At 45.6% G+C, this 17,499-nt stretch overlaps 1 protein-coding gene across 1 annotated transcript in view; it reads right to left on the bottom strand.

The window, feature by feature from the left end:
* PRKCG (protein kinase C gamma) overlaps positions 1 to 17,394 on the bottom strand; it is a 50,542-nt gene extending 33,148 nt beyond the window's left edge. The window contains exon 1 of the mRNA XM_082196955.1: positions 16,101 to 17,394. Within this exon, the coding sequence (XP_082053081.1) occupies positions 16,101 to 16,267 (167 nt within the window). The 5' untranslated portion in view covers positions 16,268 to 17,394. The remainder of the gene's footprint in view (positions 1 to 16,100) is intronic.
* Between the last annotated feature and the right edge of the window lie 105 nt (positions 17,395 to 17,499).

Here is a 17,499-nt window from a genome sequence, read left to right as displayed (position 1 = left end):
CCATGGGCAGAAGCCAACACTAGACTAACAGGTAAATCTTATTTCAACACTGACAAATGGGCAATTGTGTTCTCATGTGGGCAGAATGCTAGCTTAGGGGGCACAGGGCCCTGAACATCTCTTGTCCAACAATTTACTGCTGCTCCTTATCCTCCTCACCGGGACAGGTTGACCACAGTCAGAGCCACACTACACATTTAATTCACATAAAGGTAAAGGCAAAGGGACCCCTAACCCTTAGGTCCAGTCGTGACCGACTCTGGGGTTGCGGCGCCCATCTCGCTTTATTGGCCGAGGGAGCCGGCATACAGCTTCTGGGTCATGTGGCCAGCATGACTAAGCCACTTCTGGCAAACCAGAGCAGTGCACGAAACACCGTTTACCTTCCCGCCAGAGCGGTACCTATTTATCTACTTGCACTTTGAGGTGCTTTCAAACTGCTAGGTTGGCAGGAGCAGGGACCGAGCAACGGGAGCTCACCCCGTCACGGGGATTCAAACTGCCGACCTTCTGATCAGCAAGTCCTAGGCTCTGTGGTTTAACCCACAGTGCCACCCGCGTCCCATGGCTTCCCCCAAAGAATCCTGGGCACTGTAGCTTACACATCCACACAGTGACCATTCCCAGCACTCTTAACCAACTACAGTACCCAGGATTCTCCTGTAGTATGAACCTTTAGACTGAAGCAAAGGTGGGGGGGGGAGTGGAACAGCCAGGATTCTTAGTTAAATATGTCAGCTGGTTAAATCCACACATACGCACATGCCATGGTAATAGTCTCCAAAAATTGACAGCCAGTATCTCAATGTTCCACCAGCTCTAACAGACACTGGAGATGGCAAAGCCTCTTTCAGCATGTAGGGAAATACGGTGTGTGTGTGTGTGTGTGTGTGTGTGTGTGTGTGTGTGTGTGTCTGTACTTCTCTTTGTAGTCATTAGAATACTGATGATGTCGCTTTTTTATTTTAAGGTTCAGCATTTGGCTTTAATTAAAAATGCACAAAAGGAATAAACTAGCCAAGCAGGAGGTTATGATGACAAGAGCAACTGGGAACATGAGGAGGGGGGCGGGAAACAAGGTGCTAGAAAAGCGAGCTGCAAACATCTCCTCTCTGCCACATACACAAATGCACGTATATTTTAACTCATGGTAAGTTTTTAATTGGGCACTAGAAAGCTGCCTTGTACTGAGTAAGGTCATTGGTCCATCCAGCTCAGTATTGTCCACACTGACCGGCAGCAGCTGTCCAGGGTTTCAGGCAGGTGTCTCTCCTCACCCTCCCCAGAGATGCCAAAGGATTGAAAGTGGGGTGCTAATCAGGATAGCCAGAAGCATAAGAGGGCAGGGATCCTGACCTTTTAAAAGAGGGGATTTCAGCAGGTGTGGAGTCTGCTTACTCCGGGTCTAAATATAAATGAGAAATAATAGGAAATGGGGGGGGGTATGGGGGAGGAGCCTGAGAAATGTAGGACTCTTTGGCTGTTTGTGAAGGAAAGGGGCTAAGGGGCAAGAATTAGGATTCAGCAGTCCTGAGTTCTGAGCAATCAGAAAGAAAGGAATTCTGGGCCAGGAATGGTGGTCACAAATTTTGTTCCTCCTGCCCACCCGTCCACACAAAAACAAAAATGGGGCATGTCCAGTTCCACACAATAGTTTTTGTAGACTCTGCTCATGTATGCAGGGTTTTTCCCAGCATCCACATGACACTGTCCTCACCAAACTGCTATTCTGCATTATTTTCTCATTGCATCCAGTTTTACTATATCTGCAGAAATTCTGATACGCAAACAAAAAAAGGTAGAAATGGTAAATCCAGAGTAAAGGAGGGTGGGAATGGACTTGGAGGAAGAAGGTGTTGTGTGGAAGCTGTAGGAGATTTTGTGCCATTAGAAACGAATAAGACATGCTGTGTACGCATTACTGGCTTAAAGCACAGCAAGGCGGTTCTTTTTCTCAGTTTGAACCAAAGCTGGTTTGTGAGGAAGATGCGTCAAAACTCGAAATGCCGTGTTTCACAAGAAAGAACTGTATGGATACAGGATATGGATTGTGGCTGGAGTCATGTGTATACCATTTCTCAAACCAGCAGTGGGAGTTCACTGGATGCAGAGCAAACAGGAGTGTGTGTGTGTATTGTGTGCAACTTCCCCCATCCCTGCATATCCTTGTGGGGGAATGCTCCACTTGTTGAATTTCTGCAGGGCAGGAAAGTGTGTGTTAAAAGCAGAGAGTTTCTGCCATAAAGGGAAGAAAGCAATCTTACAAGAGGAGTGTGGGTTTGGAGCGGGAGGGCATAAAGGTGGCTGGCATTCAGGAGACCACCCTTTTATTCCAGATTAAGGAGGCAGTCCTATTTGCATTTCACCTGGGAGTAAGTGCCACTGAACTCAATAGGACTTACTTCTGAATAGGAACAGGTAATCCAAAATAATTACTATTGTCTGCCAATTCATGATCGCTAGCAAGGATAGTAATTCCTAAGATGTGTGACAGGGCGCTTTAGCCTGTCATACAAGAGATAGATATAGATAGATAGATAGATAGATAGATAGATAGATAGATGCACCTTGTGAACCTACTGCAAAAGGAGGCTGCCCACTGCATCTCTGAATGAGTCCCTGTTCTTGCCTCACCTCTTCCAATCACCTTCTACTGGTGGCAAGTCATTCTGCTGCATGCATTCTCAGGGGGTTGGACTAGATTACCCTTGGGATCACTTCCAACTCTACAATTCTATGGTCACTGCTGCAGGAAGGATGAATTCGTACAGCAAGAGATGCAGCAGGGTTACATACCCACAACTGGGTTGAATGGTACTCTTATTCAGCAAAACAGTTATTGGATTGCACTGCTGTTTTTAGTGATGATTTTATATATATATATATATATAATTTTATTATGTATATTGTGCTCTTATAAGTTGGAAGCTTGTGAGGGCTTGGCCCTTAAAGGCAACCTAAAAATATCTTAAATAAATAATAGAACAGTGACTCATGTGGAGGCACAAAATGTGGGCTCTTCCTTCTAAGGTAGATCTTCCTCTTGGGGTAAATGATACATAATCACAGCGGACATGTGTTTTAAAACTGGATTCCTATAGGGAGGGGTGGAGATGTAGGACCAACATAAAGCATAGTATGCGAGGGAGGGGAGGGCTGAATCCTCCTCACACCCATGTCTCCCCCAGGCACAAAAACAGCACTATTTCCCAAGCAACTTTTTCTTCACTGGAGCTCTAAGAAATGTAAATAGATGAGAAAGTTTGGTGGAGGAGACTTGAGAAGATTCATGCCCCTTTCCGTCTCTCCAGGATTGTGTTTTCGATCTCCACCCCGCTTTATAGGAATTCACCCCTCCCACATTCTAACATATGAGTACAACAGGGGAGTGTGTCTCCCATTTATCACCAAAAAACCGTGAAGAGGAAAAACAAACTTATTTTTAAACACACACACACACACACACAGAGAGACCCCCTCCCTACCCAACTATGGATAAGAAATGTGAGCTGAAATATGTTTTGTAGCAATTACTCCACAAGGAGAGATCCCGAAGATATATATGCCTGAGGGGCGTTCTCTTCCCAGGCCTGAGTGGGTGAATACAACTAGAGAAATTGACCCAGAGATTCTGTGGAGATATTTTAAGAAAAAAGGGGGTGTAGAAAGAAAAACAGCTCATATCTCTGGGTCTGACAAATGTTTGGAAAAGGAAAGCTGGCAGGGTGGGGCGGTGGTGGTGAAGACCCTGAAACATTTGATCCCACCTCTTGGGGGGGGGAGGAAAGCCTAATGGGTGCAGTGAAAGGGTTTGATTTCTCTGTTTTTTGACTGGTGTTTTTATTTATTTCCCCTCACTACAGGTCTATGTCTTTGAGTTTCCAGATCCCTTGGTGTTCCTGGTGTTCCAGGGATGGATCAAAGCCACTCTACATCTTTACAGCTTTTAAAATGTGAGGACAAAGACAGAGCAGGAGGTGGCCAGGAAGGATGCTGAGATATAACCCAGAATTGTAGGCTTTGAATTCTGGACAAAGAATAGATTCTGCCCCACAGTTCGGGTTGCCAGCCTTTTTCCCTGTCCCCGTCAGAGCCTCTCTGCCTTTTACAGCTGCCTCATGACAAGCGGACATTTGACAGGTGATGCTTTTCTCTCAGTGGAGGAGCAGCGAGGGGGAAGCCTACAGATCCCTTAATGGGGATCACAACAAACAAGGCTGACAAGCTGAAGATGGCTCCTATCCTAGTTCCTTATCTGCAGTTCCTAGTTCCCTATTTTTTAGTTGGTTTTTTTAAAAAAAAAACAGGTTCAGAACAGTGCAGGAAAGTGGGAAGGGGGTTAAACACAATTGTACACCAAAATAGGATTTGGACCACCCCAAACCATATATCCCTATAATGGGGACATTGTCGTGTGTGTGTGTGTGTGTGTGTGTGTGTGTGTGTGTGTGAGAGAGAGAGAGAGAGAGAGAGAGAGAGAGAGAAAGAAATCTACTGACTGGTGAGTCCACACCCTTTCAAATAGGTTGTATGTATCATCTCTCATGTTAAAATTACAACTATAAAGGACTCTAGGATCAGAAAGTACCTCATGAAGACTTACCAAGGACTATTTGGGAGTGCAGTGCCCCAACCCTTTATTATAATTGTTATTTTAATGTGAGGGTTGAAGAAAACCCACTTACAAAATTGGACAGCTCCTTACAGCATCACATATGAGGCAGTTTCTCTGTTGTATGGAAATATGATCTAAGGTAGTTCGTTGATTTTCTGAAGGGGCAGACATACTTGAACCGTCATCCAAGATTCACCCTTGCTCCTTTAAGTCAAGTAGGGAGCCGGGGCCTGCAAGTAAACAATCAGGAACGACCCTGGGGGCTCATCCATACTTCCGCTTGTCCTGTGCCTAGAAAGAACGGGTCCAAGCAGTTTTCCCCTTGCCTCGCTCCTTTCCGAGGGAAAACCCACTCTTTAGTGATAGATCAGAAGAAATGGCGAGCCGAGGAAAACTTGAATTGCTGTTTGTTCTGACTGAGCGCCAAAGAGCAGTTTTCCCTGGGGGAAACCAATGGGACATGAGGAAGTATGGATAAGCCTTTAGTCTTGTGCCTGTTATGCCCTATAACCAGCTCAATAACCCCACCTGTTAGGGGGTGCTGAGCAAAAGAACGTAAGAAAAGGTTGTTTGGATTAGGCCACCAGACACCTCAGAGAAGCCCACAAGCAGCATTTCTTCCCATCTTCCTCCTTTCTGAGTTCTATAAGGGTTAACACTAAGACTAAGGGCATAAGAAGTCCTCGCTGGATCAAGCCACCTAACCCATCATCCTGTTCTCACAGTGGCTAACCAGATGTCTATGGGAAGCCTGAAAGCAGGACCTGAGCACCAGAGCACCCTTCCCTCCTGAAGTTTCCAACAACTGGTGTTCAGAAGCATACTACCTCTGACAGAGGAGCTAGAAAAGAGACATTAGAATTGGTAGCCACAGATGAACAGGGAAAGACTGGGTTTATATAAATATTTTTCTATGACTGCTGGATTATTCTTTGCAGGGGACAGTCTGTGTGTCCATGAAAACATGTGTTTTAATCATTCCAAAACTGCACACAGTGCAATGCTTGCTCCACATAGACACTTCTGATTTTGCTGGGGCATGCATAATCTTGGAAAGTGATGCCAAAATAAACAGGCACTGTGTGGTGTGTGGTTCACACCGGCCCCCTGCTCCTCTGCTCTGCATTTAACAGCAGCTTGCTCTGAAGACATTAGCAGGTGATAATGTTTGCCACCAGGCCTTGAAACGTTTTACTGTATTTGCTGATGTTTGCAGATCAAAGTGTTGTGAATGGTACAGGATGAGGTCAGGGGGTTTTCCTACTGATAAATCTGGAAACTGAAGGGGGTTTGGAAATAAAGTTCAAGAGAGAGTTCTGTCTGCATAGAACGGAGAACAGGCAAACATCTGCAGATGCCCACCATAGTAGGTGAATGTCAGCAGAATCTGTAACCATAAACTGTAAGTCCTGTTGATTTAAAAGGAACTTGCTGCCACATAAAGGGCACGGACTGGAAGTGGCAGCTCTAGCAACATCTAGCAATACTCCCCTACCCCACCCTTCGCTCTGCATGCTGCAGTTCAGTAGCACTAGAATCTAGAAGGAGTTGCATTTTGATGCAGGACTCAATCCCTCCTGGCTGTGGAAAAAGGCCTTCTGTTTTTGCCACTGTGTTCTCAGTGGTAACCTGAAATTGAACTGCAGGCCTTGTTTTAAGGACCAAACCATAGGTTATACAGGAAAGCCATGATGTTTTCCCCAATTTAAATTCCTCGAATTTCGTTTAGAAATCTTCCCCAGCCCTCCCTGGAGATGCTAGGGACTGCACTTGGGGCCTTCTACTTGCAAAGCATTAACATTAACACTCTTTCAAGACCTATCTTTACAGCCTTAAGGACTAGAAACTTGGTTCATTTTACTTGAAAGCTAAGATTCTCAGGATGCTAACTTCTGCACACCATGTCAAAATGCACATGTGGCCCCATGCTTTAGCAGAATCTCAGAACTCACATGGCATGTTCATGGCTGTGGTTTTTCTTATGGACCACACAAACATGCTTATTAGAGAAATGCCCGGTGGGGAGAACATATCATTCGCAATTGTGCTTATGGAACCAGGAGATGGTAGTTATTCTACTTAATCAAGGTGGGGGGACCTGTCTTGTGTCTCTGTCTTTAACTGAGGTTTAGGACACTTCCAGACTGTAGATGTTTTCGTGTGGGATTCAATCACATACTGGCAAATTAAAGTAGCATAATCAAAGTTGACTTGGTACTCTTGCAACAAATCCACTTCCTCAAAAACCCACACTTTTTGTGGGTAACAACTGCATTGTGAAGCCTCCCCATATAAAAGATCAGAATGAATTTTCCATGAATAGCTTGTGTTGTCTAACCTCCTTGCAAACAGTGTACAAAAAAATCAGGATGAACATCCAATAAACAGGCTGTCTGGAAGCGAGACCTTGTTCTACGGAAATCAGCAAGCAAAGCTTTTCATGACACAGAGCTAAACACCTAGTATCAATTGCCTGGTAACATCTGCAGACCAAACGGCACTTTAAAGCAGGGGAGTAAGTGTTGGTTCAAAAAGGGGCTGCCCTACTCCTCAGTCCTGTTTTGCTGGCAGTTATCCAGATGAAGGTCACAGTCAAGAGCACCTTGAATGAGCTTTGGCCAACAAACCAGCTGAAATCCCTCCTTTCCGACTAGGAGATGCAGCACGCTCTCATGCATGCAACAGTAACCTCTCATTTTAACTGCTATGGGAATGCATTGGCACTGGGCTGCCCTTGAAAATGACTCGGGAGCTTCAGGTTCTGCAGAATACAGCAAGCCTGCTCGTTAGCCAGCTTGAGTAGGAAAAAGGTGTTTTTACTCTGGTGCATGACCCATCTGCACTGGCTTCTAGTTTGCTTCCTTGCCCAGTTCAAGGCAGTGTCCTAGGTCCTGTTGCTCTAAGTATCATGGAATTGTACAGCTGGAAGGGACCACAAGGACCATCAAGTCCAAGCCACTGCAATGCAGGAATCCTTTGTCTAATGTGGAGCTCAAACCCACAAGCCTGAGATTAAGAGTCTCCTGCTCTACCAACTGAGCTATCCCAGCATCTTCTCCCTTATATGCCACTGCACCTGCTCTGTAAGATCAACAGGGGAAATATTTTAGCCTGCTCCAGAAGGACCGTGTTTATGGTGGTAACTTCCATTTAAGACCTTCTTCCCAAGAGAGATTGGGGTGGTTGGCCCCTTTCCCAAATGAGCATTTGACACACTAGTGGGAACTGTTTGGTTTCTTCAGCCTTTGCCAGCATTCTGTTTCACAGCCCAAGCAAATGCACATTTACTCAAAGTAAGTCTCACTGAATACAGCGGAGTTTTACTTTCAACAGACTGCAACTTTGCTTCTTGCCTTATGAGCTGGGAACTGGATTTGTCCCTCTGTTGTTTCTTCTCTGCCTTAAATTCTAGCAGAGTTTAGGGTTGACGGTTTTCATTATTTTTACTTTTCTGCTTTTACTGTGTTTAATGCGTTTTAAATAGATTCTCTGTATGTTTGTGTTATGTCACTTTGAGCACCCAATATGGGCTACAAACGTTGACTCACGAGATTTTATAAATAAATAAAGAATGAAATAAATACGAGGGTAAGATCTGGGTGTCTATGTGGCAAGTCCCCAGCTGTCACATCCCCCAAATGGGGATGGAAATGTTTGTATGTCTTTGGAGTTAGTAGTTATTATAAAGACTTCTGTGCCCTCTGCTATGTGAGTCATTAACAGAGATGAGGGGTTTAGCATATTTTGTCTCTGCCTGACACTAACTCCCGAGGCTGCGGGGGTGCTGGTGTCGAAGCTCCAGGTTTTTCCACAAGCTGACACACAGATGCCTTTTCGGCTAACTTCAAACAGAATTTCATACCTCTTCCAACAGCCTTTTCTCCTCATCACATCCTTATCAGTCTTTGGGAAGGATCCTCTTATCCATACAGTGCCATTACTGTATGTGGCACTTTATAGAGTCACACAATCGTAGCAGAACTCCCTGCCCTGTGGAGCTTACAAATCTAGATAGTATGGAGGATAACAGAACAAAGGCAATGGTTAACAAGGGAGAAATATTGTGCAGAATCAGGGCCATGTCTGGCATGGCATGACAGGAGATTCAAGAGCAGGGATTATTATCAGGGGGTTTTTCCCAAGTCCTAATATTTTTTTGGCCTGCTGGGCAAAACATATAGGTACCTGCAAGTTTTCCTCCACGGGACAAACTGCCACTTGGGAAGAGATTGTTTTAATTGAGCAAAATAGCACTGAAAGAAAGTGTTACACTCCCCTGCCTCTCTGACCTGTTCCGAACTGAAGCTCCTTCTCACCTCAGTATGGTGGGGGGATTTTTGCTCTGTGGAGGGGTCATGCAGGAACCTGTATCCTTTCCTGGAGGGGCAGGGAAGCAGCCCAGGGGGTTGAATGGGAAAGCAGCTGGAAGGGAAAGGGGTAAGAGGCACATCTCTCCCTTTACTACTTTCTCATATCCATGAAGAAAACAGCTTCAGAGGCAGCCTTTGGTTTAAGGGAGAAAATCTGATAAAAGTTCCTCATAGCCGAGTGTAACATGTAGTTCACCCCTTTGAAGAATAAGGTGGATTCAACAGGGCTCACAGCCCTATAAAAACACCTAAGATCAGGCTGTAAGTACTGTACTTCAGCAGTCTAACTGGTCAAGGGCTTATCCACACTTCCTCTTGTCCCGCTGCTTCTTCCTGGGGAAAACTGTTCTTTAGCACTCAGTCGGAGCAAAAGGCAATTGGGTTTTTCCGAGGATTGGCATTTGTTCCGATTCAGAGCAGGTCTTCCTTGGGAAGGGAGTGGGGCAAGAGGGAAACCCACTCAGACTCATGCTTCCTAGCCATGGGACTAGCGGAAGTGTAGACCACCCTCAGTGAGATCAGACTCCACTGCCAGCACAGTCACTTCTGGCCATTTGGCCATGATGCAGCCATGTTGACCCAGATGCCTCCCATCTCTTCTACCCACCAGTGAGAGCACAGGACCACCACCACCACCCACCCACCAAGTCAACACTCCACATCCCATTACAAGCAGAAGCTGCTGTGTTATCTAAAGAGTAGCCAGCAGAGGCCAGCGTAGTGTCAGGCAGTGGTGAAAGTGTTGTCAGGGCTTAGGAGGGAAAAGCGAGGGTGCCCCTAACGAAATCCATAAGCTCCACCCCTTGGCTCCCCTCAGATTTAGCTACATGATGGACTCCGACCCCCTGCGATGCAAGTACTGAGTACTGGGCCTAGGAATGGAGAGACATAGGTTCACATCCTTGCTCAGCTGTAAAACTTACTGAGTGAGCTTGAGCCAGTCATCGGCAATCTGCCCAACCTGCTTCACACAGAATTGTTGAGTGGGACAAAAGGGGGGGCCATGTTTATGCCCTGCAGCTGCCTGAAGGAAGAGGTCGCTGCATAAAATGCACACATAACCAGATGGTGTGGCCAATACTGTAACTTCATGAACTTTCTGCTGTCATTTGTACAAGTTCTCCTTAAATGTGACAGACCCTGTCATTGTTCCCTCTAACAATGAACTCAGCTGGTGAGTGCCAACAGGACGCTACCTAGTAAGAAATAGCAAGGTAGCATCAGAACCTCTGGTTGAATGCTAACCTGCAAAAAGTACAAAGAATATATAGGAAAAACAACCTAATGGGCACCCCCACCCACCCACCCACCCTCAAAAAGAGCAGCCCAAAGCAGGATTTAGCATGCTCAGTGGCCACAGACTGTCTCTTGGGGGTGGAGAGCATGAAATAGGAATCTTAGAGGAGATCATGGCTGACTGACAGACCCAGTGAACCAGAGCACTTCAACATTTTGTTGCAGGTTCCCATTTGGGATCTGTGACATCATTCTGCTTTCCCCCTACCCATGATGTCTTTTTCGAAAGCAGGGGAGGAGTTTGCTGCTACGCCACAGTGAGCTAAAAGAAGTACAAACCTTGGTTAGCCTAGAGAGAGCTAAATTGCAAGCACCCAGGTTCGGGGAACACACTAAGCCAAGCCATAGATTTTCTCAGCATGGCACAGCAGCAAAATCAGGAGTAGGCAACCTAAGGCCCGTGGGCCGGATGCGGCCCAATTGCCTTCTCAATCCAGCCCACAGGCAGTACGGGAATCAGCCTGTTTTTACATGAGTAGAATGTGTCCTTTTACTTAAAATGCATCTCTGGGTTATTTGTGGGGCATAGGAATTCGTTCATCCCCCCCCCCCCAAGAAATATAGTCTGGCCCACCATTCCACCCCATTTCATCTTCCCATCACTTTCCTTACTACAAAAAGTCTGAATTGTTTTGAAGTGGGTTTGTTGCAGAAGAGCTCTTTGATCCACTTTTAGTTGTGCAATCCGAATTTTGCCAGTATGCTGCTGAATCCCTCCTGCAAAACAGTGACAGTCTGGTGGGGACCCTGATTTCTTCTTTTCTCCTTCTGCCCTGTTCCCTCCATTCCCATTGATTTCCTACAACATCTTGCCCAATACAGTGGTACCTCGGGTTACGTACGCTTCAGGTTACATACACTTCAGGTTACAGACTCCGCTAACCCAGAAATAGTGCTTCAGGATAAGAACAGAAATTGTGCTCTGGCGGCACAGCAGCAGCGGGAGGCCCCATTAGCTAAAGTGGTGCTTCAGGTTAACAACAGTTTCAGGTTAAGAATGGACCTCCGGAACGAATTAAGTACTTAACCCGAGGTACCACTGTAAACAGTTCTAGAGAACTCAAAAGCTTGCAACAACTCTGTGACAGTTTGGTTGGGCCTAACAAAATTAATACCCTACGGTGGATATCGGAGGGGTTTTTTTGTTTTACTTGTGGACCAGCACCTTTGCTCTTTTACCTGAATTTGTTTGTTTCTGTTCATATAGAGCTATCAAAGTTTTGTAGCAGCTTACAAAGAACAAGAAGGCAGGTTCCTACTGCAAGGAGCTTACCATCTAAAATTTGACATGAGGCACCTGTTATGCTTCTTTTGCTTGTTGTTTTTAAAAATCAATAAAATCCACGGCTCTTAACAAATGACCTCGGGGAGTCAAAAGAGAGGGGGAGAGATGTAGGCTAAGAATTTCACGCCCTTGTACTAAGGCTTCAGTTTCAGTAGGGGTCAGGGACTAAGGCAGGGGTGTGGAAGCTGTTGTCCTCCTGATGTCGTTGGACTCCAGCTCCCATTAGCCCTGGCCAGCATGGACAATGACTAGGACTGATGGGAGTTGTAGTTCAACATCACATACAAGGACACAGTCCTAGATGAAACCACCACAGAGAAGTGTGGAAAGGCATACAACTGTAACTGCAATAAGAAGCTTACAATGCAAAATATCGTTGCAATATGTACATTTCAGCAAGGCTTGCAAAGAAACATATGGCACAACAATAATTATTATTGCATCGAAGACTGCTCTAAGCAGTTGACAACAGACAGGCTTCTGGATAAGGTCCTGCTTCGAAGGCCTTCCTCAGATGACAAACCCGCAAAAAGCATTTCGAGGCCCCGGCCGCAGTTTTCACAACCAGAATGTTTATATCTCCAAAGAAGTTGCTTGATTCCAAGAGGATAACACCATTGCTAGGGTGCAAACTTGTAGGCAGCTGCACTACAGAGCCTTCTTCAACGCAATAATAATTGTTGCTGAGCCATATGGTTCTTTGTAAGCTGTGCTGAAATGTATATGCTGCAATTGTGTTGGCATTTTGTCTACCTCAATATAAAGATTGTACCGTGGTACCTCGGGTTAAGTACTTAATTTGTTCTGGAGGTCCGTACTTAACCTGAAACTGTTCTTAACCTGAAGCACCACTTTAGCTAATGCGGCCTCCTGCTGCTGCCGTGCCGCCGGAGCACGATTTCTGTTCTCATCCTGAAGCAAAGTTCTTAACCTGAAGCACTATTTCTGGGTTAGCGGAGTTTGTAACCTGAAGTCTATGTAACCTGAAGCGTATGTAACCCGAGGTACCACTGTATATCGTTGCTATAGCTGTGCGCCTTTTGGTACTATTCTGTGGTAGTTGTAGTTCAACAACATCTGGAGGGCCACAGCTTCTGCATCCCTGGACTAAGGGGTTACAGAAAAGGTTGAGGGGAAGGGTTGAGATGGAATTTGAAGGAAGTGAGAGAAGCAGCATCAGACAGGAATTCTGCAAGGCCTAAATACAGCATTGCCTATAGCAGGGTTTCCCAAACTTGGGTTTGCAGCTGTTTTTTGGACTACAACTCCCATCATCCCTAGCTAACAAGAGCAGTGATCAGGGATGATGGGAACTGTAGTTCAAAAACAGCTGCAGACCCAAGTTTGGGGAACTGGTCTATTGTCTGACTGGCAGGGTTTCAGGTGGTCTTTGCCAGCCCTACCTGGGGATGCCAGGGACTGAGCCTGAGATCCATTCCTCAAAGAGCGTATCCTCTGCCATCGAGCCATGTCCCCTACTGACTGCAGCGTGGGAGAAAGGCTGGAGTCATTTGTGAGAACAGGTGACATTTGGATGACTGAGGTCACATCCACAGCATCCATTTAAAGCACTCTTATAGCTTTAACAGTCCCAGAGAAGCCTAGATGCTGTAGGTTTTTTAAGGATGCAGGCCTCACAGAGCTGCAGGTTCCAGCACACACTCTCTTTTGGGTGGGGTGGGAAGCCATGACTGTTAAAAGCGCTATAAAAGTCCTTTAAATGGATGGTGTGGCTTCAGCTTGAGGGTGGTGAAGCTGCTGAAGGAGCAATAGTCTTGGAGAGGGGATCTGTATTGGGATCTGAGCGCAGAGTGATAAAGGGGGCAGCTTAACCATGAGAAAGATCTCATCAGCATGATACATTTAACACAAAACACTTTCTTTCCATCCCCCTGTTTTTCTCCATTCAGCTGCAGAGGAATATGGCTTGCTCTCCTTGTCTATTCATAGCAATCCAACCTTTCTGCGTACTTGAAAAACAGTTGTTACCTGAGCCTTACAACCGTTGCTTTGCCTCCCACCTGTTGGTTATATTTTTACGGATCCTTCATGTTCTCTGCCCATAATAAGCAGAAAATGTATTATGTGCTGTTTGGTGTGTGCGCGTGTTGTGTGTGTGTGACCACAGAACCATGTGTCAGAACAAATTTCCATCACTTCTGCAGCCTTCAGGAATATGTCTGAGAGAAATGTGTGTGTGTGTGTTTGAGAAAAGGCGCTTCTGGAGGCAGCAAAGAGGAACCCCAAATAAGAAAGGTTGCGGAGGGGGAATCATACATAATTGTGGCACATTGATATTTAGAAATATAGGGCATCACATTGTAGTTTTGTCTTGCTACACCCACTCTGAGAGCTGAAATTGCCATTTGGTATATAAAGGAGTGTATTAGGCAGCAGGGAGCTATATCCCATACTTAATAACATATGTATCTCTTAAAGATGACAAGAAGCCCATGAGAGTACTGTGATTTCAGCAACTCCCCTGATGTCCTACTATATAAAACTTAAATGCTCTTCCCCCACTAAATGGGTTTAATGGAGGGATAGTCCACCATTTGAGAATTTACAAACACAGCAACACTACCACAATTGTGCACCTGTCAGAACTACAGGCTGTAGGAAAACAATCCCAAAATGAGGACAACCAGTAACAAAATACATTGAAACCAAAGGCCAGGGATATCTCTGACCAGCAATATCTCTTCAGAATACCTGAGTGTTCCTAGGCAATGCATGGGCCATGCATTGTTGCATAAACTCAGAACCTATTTCCAAACTTCCAAAATATGGGTCAGGATTATGGATCTTGGAGATGATGACTATTTAAACACTATTTCTAGTGTGGGTTTTGACATCCTAAGGATCGCATCCTTTAAAAATATATATCCAAGTTTCTAGTCCTGGTTATTATGCGTTTGAAACATCTCCTTGCCCTTCCCTCACTTAGAATCATAGAATCATAGAGTTGGAAGAGACCACAAGGGCCATCGAGTCCAACCCCCTGCCAAGCAGGAAACACCATCAGAGCACTCCTGACATATGGTTGTCAAGCCTCTGCTTAAAGACCTCCAAAGGAGGAGACTCCACCACACTCCTTGGCAGCAAATTCCACTGTCGAACAGCTCTTACTGTCAGGAAGTTCTTCCTAATGTTTAGGTGGAATCTTCTTTCTTGTAGTTTGGATCCATTGCTCCGTGTCCGCTTCTCTGGAGCAGCAGAAAACAACCTTTCTCCCTCCTCTATGTGACATCCTTTTATATATTTGAACGGCTATCATATCACCTCCATCAACATCACTTCTATTCACCTCCATCAATATCATCTTTGCCACAAATAAATTCTACTTATTTCCACAGCTGAATCACAGAAAGTAAGATGAATTATGCAAAACTAGACACATTACGCCAATATACTTAATTTGCATAATATATTTTGATACACTCAATTCGCCCAACACATTCTGATTGCAGAATTAGATTTCCCGGAAGCAGAAATGTGGGCGAAAGAGAGAAGCACAGAATACACACAGGTAGTCATGGGGGCTCTTGGCTGAAACTAAAGGATCTGCAGGGTCAAACTGAATTATATAGGGCCATGGGTTATAGGAGAGATGGAGGGACAGAGGATATGGCAAGATGTAGAGATATATTGGAAAGAACTAACTAGATCAATTGTGACAAAGGCTTGGTATTACATGCAAATTCAATAAATATAAATAAGAGGCTGCATGGATGGAAGTATGGATTTATAGATTGAGGAAAATCTCTAGAAACAAAACTAGGGTGGTAAAAGGTGATCAGCTCATGTAGATCTATGGGGCTTCAGAGACATATAGAGGAGTAATGGGATTATAGGACAAGGAACATCTGCCAGAAGGAAGACAAGAGAGAGAAAATCACTTTGCTTGTATGAATTCCTCCGTTTGAACCTTGGCATCATCTTAGGTGGCAGAGTAAAAGTAGATACCTTAGTTAGAAAAACTTGAAATAAAAGCCAGTAATGGTAGGGGAGGACAGGACCATTGGTCAGCTCAACTTCAGGACCAAGACTGCCCAAATTCTCCAGCAAGAAATTATATGACCTATCCAAATTTTACATAAATTAGCATCACTTTTCTGTTACAGAGACGAGCAAGGACTTACACTGGACACTGCAGCCTTACCCCCTAACCACTAGAATTCCTACTTAGTAACCTCTGAGTTTTAGAGATTTCACCAAGCATGGCCCAAGACTAATCTGCACAACCACAATGAGGACTAGAAAAGTACCTAAAAAAATAAAAACAGAATAATCAGGTTATCAGGGTGCTGAATTCTGTGCCTGCTACTGTTTCAGCATCTAGACAGAACTACAGAACACAGGAAGCCCTGAATAAGATAGCCCTTTATGGAGTAGAGTGATAGGACCACGGGGTTATGGAATGTGGGGCGCAGGGTTGCACAAGCAGCAGTAAAAGGGGTGGCAAGATCAAAGGCAAAGGGTTACAGGGGGTCAATGCAAATAGGGTCAACATCACAGGGTCAGGTTCTCTCACCAGATAAAGTCTGTGCAATGGCTGCAGAAGGTGGGTTGCTTGAAGAAGCGAGCGGTGAACTTGTGGCTCTTCACCTCGTGGATGACCTTCTGGCGTAGTGCCCCCTTGCGGCAGAAAAGCGGCTTAGTCAAGCATTCAGTCTCTGTTGGGGAGCTCAGCAGCGCCATGGTGCCACCTGGGGGAAGCCCCAGCACCTTAACTGCTAGGGTCTTCAAGAGGGAGGGGCGGAGGGGTAGGAAAGAACCAGAGGGAAGAGGCGATTAAAAGCAGGCAAGAAATATATGGGAGCTGGAGGGAGCAGATGGATGGATGGATGAGGAAGAGGGACCGGTGGATCGTGCAATGAATGAGAGAAGAGGTGGAAAGTGGAGAACTGATGGAGGATGGAAAAGGACTGGAGGGATGTAGAAGGATGGATGGGGAGAAAAAGGAATGGGGAGGGATGGGAGATGAAGGAGGGGTGGGCAACGAAGAGGTGAATGGAGTAAAAAAGAGAAAGAGAGAACAGAAAGAGAAGAAGATAGTGATAGGGAGACTGGCAAAACTGGTGATGGAAAAAAAGGGAAGAGGCAGAGGGGAAAGCTCCCAGCAACAGCTCCACAGAAGGAGAGACAGAGAGAGATGGAGAGAGAGAGAAACAAACAGGTTGTGGATTTGGGCTGTGTCTGTTTCTCACCCAGGAATGGGAGATTTGGACGGGGGAGGCTGAGGCTGAGCAAGGGGGGAGGAGGGGGAGGAGTCTGAGTTTAAAGAGGAATCGCTGGGAAGGCTTTTCTCTCCCCCCACAGAAGCAGCCAGGGATCTCTCCCCTCTAACCCTTTTTCTACATTGTGCTGCCCACTAAGAAAACCCACCAGGTGCCTTGGTATCCACCCCTCTCTCGCCCACACACCAGGCACACGCACACACCCATCGGATTTCTTTCTCACTCCCTGAAGAAACCAGAATTTCTGAGCAAGAGTAAGGAAAATCTAAAGAGATTGGTGAAAGCAGCTGAGGGGAGAAGCTGAGATACTAAAAGGATCGCCTCCTGAATGGGATTGTGGAAGAATAAAGCGGTGCTATTAAAGAAGACTCACAACAGGGAGCCAGCCTTTCTGGATTCTCTGGGGGAGCAGAGAAATCCAGAGTGGAGAGAGTTAGGGTGATCCCTTTTTGAGAAGAGTAGGGCTTAGGCAGGTGTGGGATCTGTGGAGGTTTAGGACTCCTGGGTTCCTCTCTCCATATGTTGACAAGCCCCCCCAGCTGTCTGTTGTCTTGCTTTGGAGTTCAGAGTTCCCTGTGACAAATGTGGAAGGCAGGTTGCCCTTTGGCAGGGTCCCATCCAAGCCTTGTTAATGAATAACTTCGGACACACAGTGGGAGAAATGGACATATATTTCAGAGGGGTGCTCAAATC

This window comes from Podarcis vaucheri (assembly GCF_965113315.1).
Source record: "Podarcis vaucheri genome assembly, chromosome: 13".
In the NCBI taxonomy this organism is placed as follows: Eukaryota; Metazoa; Chordata; class Lepidosauria; order Squamata; family Lacertidae; genus Podarcis; species Podarcis vaucheri.
The sequence above is the reverse complement of the archived record's forward strand: the minus strand, read 5'-3'. Positions and strand labels throughout refer to the sequence as shown.